The sequence below is a fragment of the Pan troglodytes genome, chromosome 13 (genome assembly GCF_028858775.2).
Source record: "Pan troglodytes isolate AG18354 chromosome 13, NHGRI_mPanTro3-v2.0_pri, whole genome shotgun sequence".
NCBI classification, from domain to species: Eukaryota; Metazoa; Chordata; class Mammalia; order Primates; family Hominidae; genus Pan; species Pan troglodytes.
In genome coordinates this window covers 83,558,505-83,572,556 of record NC_072411.2, presented here as the reverse complement: position 1 = coordinate 83,572,556, position 14,052 = coordinate 83,558,505, and the positions used below count along the sequence as shown (strand labels likewise).

The following is a 14,052-nucleotide window of genomic DNA, read 5'->3' as shown; positions in this document are numbered from 1 at the left end:
GTTTTAAATATCAATTCAAATTCTGTTTTTTACAATGTGTTTATTGGACACACAAAAAAACTTTGCAACCATCATAATACATCAATATTTAACCTAGATAATTCTGAAATAATTTGGATTCTTTCATTTTTCAGGATTTGAGCTCATCAATTATGTTAAATTTCCTATATTCTGTTACAAATATAATACAGATTTCATAAGTCTGCCTTGATTTACTGCTCCCTAATCCAGAGCAGTTAAATTTCAAAATCACATAGTTATATAGCCTACCTGCCAAAAAAGAATAACCCATCCCTGTCTGTCTTCTTAAAGTGATAGGGTTAAGTAACAAAGTTGATAACAAATACTATTTTGAACTGGGCAAAATCTAGCCCGATATGTAATTGTGTTCCCCTGTGTTGGACAATCATAGTACTCTGCTTTCACTGTGCTCAAATAACCTGAAATATATAGTTGTTTCTGAGTAGGAAAGAACCAAATGTAAATTTCCTTAGAGACCATCCTGGAGAAGACAGTTCTAAATCGGGGCTTGATTTTTCATCTATGATCCTAGATGTTCTCCTGAAAGAATGACTAGCCTTTTTATAACGATACAAAGTTTTTTAAAAATACATAAATGTCATAAAGTTTATTCTTGTGTATACACACTCTGGGTTCAGGAGGTTTTGTGCTTACATTTCACTACTCAAATGCCTTCGCAAATCTCAGAACATTCCTCACCATCACTGCAGGCCTGTGAACAGATAACTTTCATCAATTAGGATGGCTGGCTAGTGGCAGGGACTTCATATAAAGAAATCTTTTCCAGAATTGTTTTTCCACATTGCCTTCTAATTTGATCACTCCCTATAACAGATGTTCAAAATTCGGCCACAGCTCTCTTATGAAGACAGAGTCAGATAAAATGATATTCTGCAATTATCTAGATCATAAGCATAAAATAAATATTACAAAAATGATTGTATTTAAAGAAATTTTTTAAAATCCAGAAAGTCATTTAAAATAGAACCTCATATAGTATGAACAAACTATAAAAATATTTTACCTGTCACTTAACATTTCATGAAAATTTTGCTGTCTCATTTATATTCACTGTATACAAATTGAATCAGTCTCTTTCAGCTAAATTTATGAATTTTGTTTCTTCGTTTCCATGTAAGGTAACACTTAAAGGGTAACAAAGATTTACATCCAAGCAAATATTTGTGTGATAGTCAATATTTTACATAGTACATAATACATATGAAGTATAGGCCCCCTAGTCTTTGCACAGCTTTGATTTTAAAGTTATTAGTGAGGTATGGTTTCTGTATTTTTTAAATCAGTGTATATCAGGTAAAGTGCAACACTCACAATCTTTTGTTTCAGAATATAAATTCGAATATTTTATAACAAAAGATTTGAAGATGGTTCTTAACTATTTACTCCTGGGTATGCTTGATAAAGGTGTGTTATAGGAAGAATAGATAGGAAGAATGGTAAATATATACCTACATAAAAACACATGTATATATACAGAAAGAAAGATGGTGAAATCCATAATTATAAAAAAATAATTATCCAGAAGTCATTTCACTAAGCTCAAACCAGTGTACATGTTCAGTCTGAAGTTTGCCAGTTAGGCCTATAATATTCATAGTCTGCTGAAAAAAAATGGTTGTTGGAACAAAGCCCATAGGAAATGTATTATAAATAAAGGGCTTTAAAGTGATAATGGTCCACTCATTAGAAAATTTGGGAACAGCTCTCTAAAAAATTATATTTTTAAAGAACATATTTTGAACAAGTATCAAAGATGTATTTGAAATGAACCTCTGCCCACCCAGTGGGGTTCATTTTACTGAGGCAAGCACATATGGTAAGTAGTATTTCAAGTCTAAGACTTCTCCAGTATAATTTAACTCAGTTATACTTTCATTTCAAGATCTCTTCAAGGGTTTACTTTTCTTGAATAAATTGAATGCTTTAGTGTTTCTCTACCCATTTAAAAGCTGAGAGATTATCTTTGGCTGTATTATTACCTTTGCAGTTCTTCTATCTCAAAGAGTAATCATTGCTGAGATTTTCCCCTTGCATGAAGACATAATATGTCACAAGATCATGAGTAAAAGAAGTCCGAACAAAATTCATTTTTTCTTGTAAACAGTGTCTTTTAAATTTCTTTACTACAACCTGAGTCTGTTTTCCATTCTCTCAATTTGAAAGAAGTCCTTAATCATCATTGCTTTTACTGTTGATATAACTCCAACTGTCTCTTCTGTTTTCTTCTTGTAGGATAGATTTGTATTGTCTTTTAAAGAAGCCAGCCTGAAAATAGCATTACATAATCACTAGTGTATAGTTATGAACACTCTCTTATCTACTATACTCATTTCTAATATCTAAGCAGTTAACACCAATATTTCTTAAACTGCATCCCTTGTAACATCAGTCATAAAGGTTTAACAGAGGTAATCAGTAAAAATTAGTGGGGACATACCGGGTTAAAGAAACATTTTTGTTTTTAATGCAGAAATTCTCAGTGATACACACCACATTCTCTCCAAAATTGACATTCCGTGTAATTTGCAATCTTTTCCAAATGGTTTTTTAAAAGGAACGTCTTTCAAAACAAATTAAGAATGCATATTTTTCTAGAAAGACTTTGGTGTTGAAGAGAAATGTGAGATCAGTACTGAGCAACATAAAAAGTTAACATTAAAATAGTGAAATATTTAAATCTAATAACTCGGAAGTCAAATTGGCTTTGAGAAAATGTCATTTTTAGTAGACTAATGTTGGTAATTGTTAAATGCTTACCTTCCACATAACATATGAGATCAACAGAAGTACAATAAGTCCAAGTAGCAAGCTACTTGAAATAATCACTATGGTGAAATAACGTTTGGGTCTTTGATGATGTAGTCCTTCCAGTAGAACCTACGTGAGTTAAGAAAAATAAAACTCAAAAACCAAAAAAAAAAAAAAATCAGTTTGAAAAGTTGCTTATATTTCCTTTAAAGCCCTGCCATAATCCCCAGTAGTATTTAGAACTGCCCAGCCCATTTTCTTGCTGGTTCTAATATAATTGCAGGAAACACTGGTAACTGTTTAGCAGAAACAGTGAGTGTAATGGGCTGTATCCATGACTTTTCCTCCAATCTATTCAATTCTCACTGCTGCCCAATTCACCTCTCTGAAAGAACTGCTGTATTGTTCCCTCCTGCCAGTTGTGGAAAATGCCAACTCTCAACCAAGTATTGGGGGCCCTCCATGAGCTGGTCACACTCTACTTTCCCAACTCAGTTACTCAAAAGGAAGTAATTATAGACACCCTTGAAATGTGTTTGTTTTCCTATAATTTTAATGTAGCAGTTAAGAGGGTAATCTTACATGTGCAACATTCTCATCCTTGTTTAGTTCAATAACTCTTGGATTTGGCTCTGGAAAACCTGTTGCTCTTATTTCAAACTTGAGTGCTGAAGTCTCATCCTGTTTAATAAAAGAAGGATCACCATAGCCTGGTTTATTTCATAAAGACATAATTTATCAGGATCTTTACCTTCTAGCTAGAGGTTTTCACAATTTACCTTCCCCAATTTATTTCACCACTTAAAATTAACTGCAGTGCTTCCTTTGGTTCCCAAAGTGTGGTCTTGGTATTAATTTATATAGTATCATTTTATTGAAATCCTTTGATTAAAGAGCTACCTTGCAAATAACTTGATTTAAATATTAGACTACAGAAAGAGGTAAGTTACCATTTACCATTGTTCTCCACCCCACCACCGCATATTGAATCTATCTTATTTGGGCTTTTTATTTCTTTCTAAATTAAATACATTATAGAATTCAAATATAAAATCAGTGGATGAACTCAGAACTTTACTATCTAAAGCAAGGATTTTATAACACAGAATCCATGAAGCTTGGGGACCTGTAGAAGGGCTTTATAAATTCTAAGAATCTTTAGGAGATGTTTTCATGTGTGCATTTGCTGAGGGAGATGAGAATATATTTAGTCAGATTCTTAAAGAGGGATATGACCTTTAAAACTACTGTGTAAATGTTATTTAACATTTTAGAGCCAAAAATGACAAGCTTCCTATAGATCTAGAGCAGTGGTTCTCAGCAGGGAGGGTTTTATCACCTAAGGGACAGTCAGGAATGTCTAAAGAAACTGTCAAGTGTCAGAACGTGGGAGGTGGTACTACCAGCAGTGAGCGTATAGAGGCCGAGGATGATACTAAATATCCTACAATGCACAGGACAACCCCCCAAAGCAAAATTATCTGGTTCAAAATGCCAGTTATGGCCACTGATGGAAAACCTAGACCTAGAGAAAAAGAGAAGGCAAACTGCAAAAGGTTAAATGACTTGCTGATGGTTCAATGACTTTGCTTTTAGCACAGTTGAAACTAAAATGGATATTTCTTCTTTGCCTGTCTAGTGTATCTTACTCTTAAGCACTGTTTGGCAATTTCAAGAATTCCACTTGAACATAACAGCTGCCATTTCCTTTGGCTTCCTATGTTCCATAAATTAAGTGCTTATAAAAATCATCTCATTTATCCATATTGAACAGATGAGAAAGCTGAAAAACAGAACTCCACATAAAACTAGTTTCATCTCAAATTACTCCTCATAAATATACATGCTCCTTTGTAGGAAGAAGTCCAAGATATATTTCATTATTTTTAAAATTTAAATATGTTTTTGTTGTTGAATTTTGATGTTTTTATTTGATTTTATGAAAGCCTTAGTTTTTCTTCTTAGCTATATTTTTAAAAGGGCTTCAATAAAATTCATCATCCCTTCATGCTAAAAACTCTCAATAAACTAGGTGTTGATGGAACATATCTCAATAAGAGCTATTTATGACAAACCCATAGCCAATATCATACTGAATGGGCAAAAACTGGAAGCATTCCCTTTGAAAACTGTCACAAGACAAGGATGCCCTCTCTCACCACTCCTATTCAACATAGTATTGGAAGTTCTGGCCAGGGCAATCAGGCAAGAGAAAGCAACAAAAGGTATTCAAATAGGAAGAGAGGAAGTCAAATTGTTTGCAGGTGACATGATTGTATATTTAGAAAACTCCATGGTCTCAGCCCCAAAACTCCTTAAGCTTATAAGCAACTTCAGCAAAGTCTCAGGATACAAAAATCAATGTGCAAAAGTCACAAGCATTCGTATACAATAATAGACAAGCAGACAGCCAAATCATGAGTGAATTCCCATTCACTACAAACAGAATAAAATACCTAGGAATCCAACTTACAAGGGATGTGAAGGACCTCTTCAAGGAGCACTACAAACCACTGCTCAAGGAAATAAGAGGACACAAACAAATGGAAAAAAATACTCTATGCTCATGGATAGGAAGAATCAATATCGTGAAAATGGCCATACTGCCCAAAGTAATTTATAGATTCAAGGCTACTCCCATCAAGCTACCATTGACTTTCTTTGCAGAATTAGAAAAAACTACTTTAAATTTCCTGTGGAACCATAAAAGAGCCCATATAGTCAAGACAATCCTGAGCAAAAAGAAAGCTGGAGGCATCAGGCTACCCGACTTCAAACTATACTACAAGGCTAACCAAAACAGATACAGAGGCCAATGGAACAGAACAGAGACCTCAGAAATAACACCAGACATCTACCTAGGAATACAACTGGTCTCGAACTCCTGGCCTCAAGTGATCCTCCTGCCTTGGCCTCCCAAAGTGCTGGGATTACAGGCATGAGCCACTGTGCCTGGCCTATTTTAGCCTTTATTACCTGTTAATTTCTAAAGCCATTTCACTTAGTCAATGTAGATAGTTGAAGTGATAGAGATACAGTGTTAGAGTTTTACTCCAAAATTTTATTTAAACCTTAATTTGTTGAATTCCTTCATACTATCCTGCCTATATGACTGAATTTATAGATTTTATGTAAACTTAGCCACCAAGGTGTCAATGTTTTAGACTTACCATTTCTAAAATGGATGGCCGGCCTTCCAGTTGGATATGAACACTGGCTTCTTTTCCACTTTCCATTTTCCCAAAATTACACAGGAAATTTAAACAATGTGGATCAGCTTTTATGCAGTACTTGAAGGGAATATAAAAGTGCTACATTAAAATTTTCAACATTGGAAAATATTTTTTAAATATTTTATATAGAATTTAATATATACTCTAATGGCATTTTGAAAATCATCCTTCCATAAAAATGAAATTAAACATCTGCTTTCCTTAGTGGCATTTAAATTACCTTTAAACAAGACATGAATGTTTATTTTCTAAATTATAATAAAGTATTTAAACTGGAGCATATGTTCTTATTATTTGTATTAACATAATCTTCTGGGACAGAATTTTTAAAAAATGTTCCTAATCAGAGTCTTGCTAAGTTACGTATTCTTTGTTTGTTGTAAAACGTGGATCATTTCAAGGTGATGACTGCTTCTCCAGTTTCTTTTCATACATTCACTAAGCTGAAAAGAATGAAAATTAACCCATGCCACAAAGGCTGCCCAGGTGAAGACAACCTCTTGGTGTCCTGAAGGGTCTGGAACAATGTCTTGTTGGCAAATAGTGGGCATTTGTTAGATAAAAAAATGAAACTGTATAACATTTTTTTTTTCTTTTTGAGATGGAGTCTTGCTCTGTCACCCAGGCTGGAGTGCAGTGGCGTGATCTCGGCTCACTGCAACCTCCACCTCCCGGATTCAAGCAATTCTCCTGCCTCAGCCTTCTGAGTAGCTGGGATTACAGGCACCTGGCTAATTCTTGTATTTTTAGTAGAGACGGGGTTTCACTCTGTTGGCCAGGCTGGTCTCGAACTCCTGACCTTGTGATCTGCCCACCTCGGCCTCCCAAAGTGCTGGGATTACAGGCGTGAGCCATCACACCCGGCCAACATGTTTATATATGGGATAGACCCTGGGTCTATCTCAACTTTCCAACCATGCTTGTTCCTTCCATGCAAGAATACTACCTAAACTTGTCTTCTCTCTTATCATTGAAGTGACAGCTCAAACCCATTGACTTGATTTTAAGTGTCTCACTTCTCTGTTGGAAAGCAGGAACTACAACCTGAAAAATTGAAACTTACCAATAGCCTCTTATCAGTCTTGGACAAGAACTGGACTATGCCTTTCAAGGTCTGCATTGCACTCTTTTGCTGCTCTAATGCACACACTCTTTGATAATTTTCAAAGTGGCATTCTCCAGTAGTAGTCTATGAAGACAGAAAGCAAGAGAAATCTTATCTTTCAACATTGGAAAAAACAGCAAAAAGCAACATGGTTTTAAAAGTTCCAGTAGCTTATCTTTGCTAAAATATATCAAGTACCTCTGAAATTGTAGAAATTTTTTTGACAGATTTGGGAGTGATTAAATGTCTGTGGCAGAACCACAAAAACCCAGCCAAATTACAGAAGGTTGGATATAGGTTCTAAGCTGATAAAATGGCCTTAACCTTGCAGAAATGTGAAAAATGATATTGGAACATCAGCATGATATTAAATATTTCTTTGCCTTTATAGGCGAAACAATATAACACCATATTCTTCTCTCTAAATCTGGAATTTAAATAGGATTTTTAAAAATCAGACCTCAAACCTATTTAGTAGATTTGTTGACTTCTGTCTTCAACCTGTTAAGCTCAAAGCAATTCTGATGGAACCATCAATGCAAGAATATCGGTTCTTAAGAAGTGGTTTGAATAGTGCTTCCTTAAAAAAGGCTATAATCCTCATATTTGCACAGTAGTTTCAAGTTTTTATGAAGAATTCTACTAATAGAAGTTACCTCTATAGGTCCATATCACACAAAAATGTATCTTAAAATAATTATTCAATGGAGATGGTAGAATATAGTTGTTATTTAAATCAAATGTAAAAGTTGCACTGTAACTCTATAGTTCTAAAGAAATGTATAATATTCAAAGCATAACTCAATAAATGCATGGTGAATTCATAGCTTAGAGTGTGACTGAAGTAAGTTAACAATTATCCATTTTCGCATCATTACTCGAATAAAGGATTGGTTTGCATTTATTTTAGTATTTAAGACACACAATAAAGGTTAGATGGAAGAAATACATTTTTACCTGTACATCCAAAATGTTGAACAGCTTATCCGTTTGGGGGCTAAAAGAATTTGGTACCATTATTTCCACACTAACATTGGGAGCCATGCTATTCCCAGTGTTGATAACCTGATAAGAAGGAAAAATTTTTTAACAAATTAAATGTTTTCTGTAAATATAAGTACAGATATCAGTGAGCTTTTAGGTGATCCCATATATTCCATGCAACATTTATAGTGGTGGAGGTTTATAGTTGGCAGCTGCATAACAAAGGGAGACAGGACATCCATAGTCAGAATTTTTAAAGTTTGCTAATAATTTCAAATGAGTCATTGTTTCTAACCTTCTAGTTTTGGTATTGTTGAAAACAAATAGTACAGGCTGATGGTTTATTGGAGAAACAGTCTTAGGAGACATAAACAATATTTATTTGTATGTTACATTACATATTTTAAAAATATCATTTGGTTCTCATGAGGTAGGCCAACATTTTGGTATTCACCAGCTAAGGGAAATGCTAACAGGTGTTCTTAGTGTTCCCAAGATAAAAGTTAAAAAATGACAAGAGTTATGACCAAAACTCAGGTATTGTAATTCTAAATCCTATGATGTTATCGCAAAAGCACTCTGTGCTAAGAGGATAATCAGCAGGAGAAAGTGAATAAACATGTATTTTTATTCAGGATCTATATGCTGATGCATTCAGAAGAAAAGTATGTTGTTGGGTTTTGAGAAAGCACAAAAGGTTTTTAACAATACTTGTCAAAAATGCATGAGGATGATAAATTTGGGGATTGAAGATTCCTGAAAAGGGAAATGGGGCCAAAATATAGCCTACTGAACTGGCAGCTTAACTGTAAAACCAATACAGTAAGTCAGAAAGAGATGCATCCCAATACCTCGATTAAAAAAGATGACTTGCAGACCTGCAGTCATTTTATGAATGCATGTGACATAGATGAAGAAAGTGTCTCCAAATTGGGAACAGGTGGTAATTGCTAATCCATAAAAGCACAGGGTAGTTGCAGAAGGAAATGTCAGCAACAGATACCTAGCAGTGCCCAATACTACAGACAAGGTCTTCTGGATGCCATTAAATGTCAATCTAAATCACAAACATCTCTGTTTGCCTAACAACAATTAAACCTCTAAGAATATCTACATAGTTGGCTAGACACAGAAATCCTATATACTGCAAGTTTCTCCAGTGCCAGTCACTACATTATACATTTAGTAGAAAATACTTTTTAACTATTAATTGTAAATTAATAAATAAACATTCTAGAGTCCAGTTTGGTTTCTGTTTTAGTTTATCAAAGCACAAACTCCCATTGGGTTTTAAAGAGCATTTCTTGGGACTTCAAAGTGGAGAACTAAAATTTTTCAACATTAGTATCAACTAGTGTAACAAAAATTGGAGTATACATAGAATCAACAGGATTTCAAGGTCATTCTTTTTCCACAGATTTGGGGCAAAGCCAAGGAATTTGCATTCTGGATAGGTATCGCAAGTGATTCTAATACACATTTTGAAAAGCATTGTCTTACAAAATATTATACCTAATCCAAGATTTACTCACATATATAGATTATTCTATAAGAATGCTTGGACAGTGCTTTTGGTTCAAAGAAATTTTTTTTTGGAAATTATATTTACTAATCACCAACATCTTTGATACAATAAAAATATCAGTTTGACAGCAAAAAATGTTTTTAAAAACTTTACGTTTACATCAGTCTCCTAATACTTCTGAATTACGATAGTACTCTTTACTTTAAAAGGTTATTTAATAATTGATAAAGCACTTGTCACAGGTCATAAACTTATGGCTTGAAAGGCTGACCAACGTGATCTTAAATGGAGATGGGAGGTAAGAGCCTCCTTTACTTTGTAGTGCTGAGGTTTTTATAAGCTTGAACCAAGAGGAAATTTCACTGATTTGCACCCAAAGATGCCTTCCCTTGGCCTGTCCTGTTTTCTGTATGTGTCTCTAGCAAATTCAGCTCATCCCATAACTTTGCCTGTTTCAGGCATTATCTCTGTTCCTGCATGCTCTTTCTCACCTGTCCTGTAAGGAGATATGGGCTTGAATACCAGGGACAAGACAAGTGGAAGGAAGGCAGCAGGGGTCTGAGAGGCAGGAGTACCACTGCTGCTGCCCCATTCCAGCCAGCCGTGGTCTGCAGAGGCTGAAGGACGTCATAGGTGTACAATGTCCCTTGGAGCAATGCATCAGTGACATCCTTTTAGGTTGTTACAAATATTAACACAATTAACTTTTCTTACATGGAAAGTTAAGTTCATTTTCTCCACCATGCACGTTTCAGGCTCATTTTCATCATTTGATCCATACACAAATGAAGTTGGGTTTACAAACCTGGTAAAAACAAATTCAAATTTAATTAACTGTCTTATTCGATGATGTATTATAAAGAGTCTTTTTCTATAGTCTGGATTATAGCATATTTACAAGTCACCATGGAATACTTTTGGTTTTGTGGTCAGATATACATTTTATTTAAAAAGAAATTAAATTAGGGCCGGGAGCGGTGGCTCATGCCTGTAATCCCAGCAATTTGGGAGGCCGAGGAGGGCGCATCACCTGAGGTCAGGAGTTTGAGGGCAGCCTGGCCAACGTGGTGAAACCCAATCTCTACTAAAAATACAAAAAAATATTAGCTGGGTGTGGTGGCGTGTGCCTGTAGTACCAGCTACTCGGGAGGCTGAGGCAGGAGAATCGCTTGAACCCGAGAAGCAGAGGTTGCAGTGAGCTGAGGTCACACCACTGCCCTCCAGCATGGGCAATAGAGCAAGACTCTTAAAAAAAAAAAAAAAAAAAAAGGCCATGCGCTCTGACCTGGGTGACAATATCTGTCCCTCACCGATATTCTTTTCTTGCTTTCCACGACACTACACCTTTTTCATTCTACTGACCATTCCTTCTCTTCAGCCCTTAAGTGATTCCTGTAAATTTGGCAAATGTAATGTGGGATAACTTCTTAGTTTTTTCCTAAGGTTCTCATACCTCAATTTATGTTACCCATTTTTGAATTATTTCTTCCCATCTCATGATCCCTGCTGGCTACTTATAATGAACCCCAAATCTGGGGAACAAGTCTAACATTATTAAGTATGATAAATTTTTTGTTACAATACAAGGCTGTCACTCTCTTTTAAAGGCCTGTGATTTGACATTTTTATCTGCAATAAACTCTAAGAAATATGTTTCTAGGGAGATCTCTACTCCATAAGGTGCTCACATTTGGCAGCTAATATTAGGTAATACCAAATTAGAAACTCATGAAACAGAAAAGTAACCAGCATAGATTTAGGCAGTTTAACAGGTGAACATTCCTTGTTCAAAATAATGAGATGTGAATCACAGAAAAATAGGAAGACACTCATCATAAGCCAGGAGGAGTGGCAAGATAAACACTGAAAACCAGGAAACATGCAATGAACTTTTTATTTGCTTACTCGTGATTCTCTAGGTCTTACTCTCCTGTGAATGGCCTTTTTTCACCCGTTTGCTTTATCTCAAACTTGATACTCAATTCTATCAGACACTGACATTTTACATTTACATGACTGTATATCACCTTTCTAAGTGGATAAGATGACTGCGGGATGGTTTAGATTTACAGCAACAGGAAAGGCTCATCTGTCTATTTGTTCTGTAACTCATATCTTCTACTGCATAAAAATGTAGTTTTAAGGACTAACACCATGAATAAGTTCTAGTGGAATTACTGAAGGTTTCCGTAAGCCCCCTTTTATTCTTTCTCCACACATCTCCTTCTTGAATGAGAGAGGGATCCACTCAATCATTAAAATCACGAGGAAGCAATGAATTCTGATACTGTGGTTGAGGAATTTGGTGATCCCATAGGTATAAAAAGTGGACAAGGGACACCTTGCAGCCAGATCTCTCACATCTCAATCCATTTGCCACATGTGTAGATATGGGTCTGCAGAACAGTGATTTGACTAAGTTCACACTTCTCTGAACTTCACACTTGACATGGGCATTGAGTATGATTATGCAGACTGCATACTGCCTAATTCCAGATTAGGATTACACAGTGCACAGCTGAAAGGCTCAGTGTGGCCTTGCTAGCTTATTGGGGCTCTCACAGTAAGAAATCTCCTCCAGCTGGGTACTAGTTTGATGTAGTATCAGTGATGATTATAGAGTGGATTATTATAATGGACAGCTAAGTAAGGGACTATAACAATGAGGTAATTATTAAAAGAGTATCCTTTTTATTTAAAAACAATTCTAGAATACAGTTTTTTCATTAATGTAAGAAGCAAGGAAACTGTAAATCAGCTCTAAATTTGAAAGGAAGCCTTTATGTCTACTTACCCATGAACAGTCAGCTTAACCTCATATTTTAAAGGTATTGCTACAGTCACTCTGCTGTGCTTTAGATTGTCCATTTCCTCTTCATTTTCACTATACAAACAGAAAACACCCTGTTAGAATTCACCAAGCAGAAAAATCTTCAGAGAGAACTAATTACATACCCTGTATACCTAACATACGCAGAGGTTTGCTTAAATGCTTTTTGAGGAGTGGAGATAAAAGTAGATATGGTAGTAAAAATTTTTTAGGACAAGGTTGGCAGAAAATTTCTCTCATTATTTAAACTGTTATTTGCTTCTAATGCTAGATAGAGGAGTTTTTGTTTTGTTTTTGTTTTTACAAATAGTTACATTTATTAGATTAAAAGATTTTTTAACATTTATGTTCTAGGTGGTACAAAAACCAGAATAAATAGGTAGTTTAGAAACAAATTTATTACTCTCTTTAGGTTGAAGAAGTATTTTTGCAAGACTTAATGATCAAAGAAAGCACATCAATCATATAATTTTTTAAACTGTATAGCAAGTCGTGTACTGCCTTAACGTATCTTTATAATCAGTTTTACTTATAGAGATTTTTAGGATGAGAGAGTGACCAAGTTGTTGTGTTAGGTAAAATGAAGTCCATCTTGATGTTTATTCTGAATTTTAAAAAATATATTGAAACTTCACTCATGAAATAGTCATTAACGATTTCCTATTTACTCTAGGAGACATATCTATGTAAGTCATTACCCTCACTTTTAAATCTTGTAGAGTTATTACTTGTAAACTGTTTATTCTGTTTTTGATTTCAAATACACAGTTTGATTCATGACACATCATGTCTACTCTAATCTAATCTAATAAATACTTAACATAGCTCAAGAGCTAAAACATTGCCAGTAACTCCCATTTAACTATGTTGTTTGGTTTTTTTAAAAGCACACCACGTAAGAGAAGTTTTCTCTTACAATTAATGGAACACAGTTTTATGGTTCTCCTAATTCCCCCCTCAAAATATGGAGGTACATTTCTAGTTCATTTTATTAACAATAAATTATACCAGGTAGCATGCACTGTGATACTGAGGTCCTCTTCCGCTCTGCTGAGTGAGCTCACATCCAGGAGAAAGCTAATATCTATCTGTAAAACACAAACCAGGAAAGCCCATTAAAAAAAATCTTAAGTACATTTTTTATAATCTGAATTTTTTTCTTAAAAGTTTATGTTCTATGGAATGTAGAATTGAACCATTGTAAAGGCATCAGCTACTCCTCCCTTGGCAGTAAGATTCAGGGAAGTTGTTGGGTTTGTGGCTATTTTAAAGTACACACATATCCACAAGTAACATTCAGAGACAAAGCCTTCTCTGAATGTGAACGCAGGCAAGTCTAGACAAAATTAGAAATGCTTTCACAACTTGAGTGGAGACTCTTGCCAAAAACACCTTTTTGTATAGCAGAGGTAACATGCCTGGCAGACAGGACCACCTGCGGTGGGGGTGGGGGTTTTGGGGAAGGGTGTGTAGGGGGAGCAGAATTCTGATTGACACATGCACATGCCCATTTCGATGTAAACATGCCACCCCCTTTAAAACAGCAAACATTGCCAAGAATATAAACACAAAGCTCAAAGATTTC

The 14,052-nt window shown here is 35.1% G+C and overlaps 1 protein-coding gene across 17 annotated transcripts in view; it reads right to left on the bottom strand.

Moving 5' to 3' along the window:
- Window positions 1-23: 23 nt before the first annotated feature.
- Window positions 24-14,052, bottom strand: part of ITGA4 (integrin subunit alpha 4) — a 412,268-nt gene continuing 398,239 nt past the window's right edge. For 9 of the 17 annotated variants that reach the window (XM_063790615.1, XM_063790617.1, XM_063790618.1 and 6 more), the window contains 9 exons: window positions 13,476-13,555; window positions 12,432-12,521; window positions 10,352-10,442; window positions 8,086-8,193; window positions 7,087-7,212; window positions 5,961-6,080; window positions 3,373-3,471; window positions 2,800-2,919; window positions 24-2,307 (listed from right to left, as the gene is read on the bottom strand). In XM_063790615.1, the coding sequence (XP_063646685.1) occupies window positions 2,212-2,307; window positions 2,800-2,919; window positions 3,373-3,471; window positions 5,961-6,080; window positions 7,087-7,212; window positions 8,086-8,193; window positions 10,352-10,442; window positions 12,432-12,521; window positions 13,476-13,555 (930 nt within the window). In that variant the 3' untranslated portion in view covers window positions 24-2,211. Of the gene's footprint in view, window positions 2,308-2,799; window positions 2,920-3,372; window positions 3,472-5,960; window positions 6,081-7,086; window positions 7,213-8,085; window positions 8,194-10,128; window positions 10,443-12,431; window positions 12,522-13,475; window positions 13,556-14,052 lie in introns of all 17 variants that reach the window. The other 8 variants (XR_010149805.1, XR_010149808.1, XR_010149809.1 and 5 more) reach the window with 4 other exon arrangements.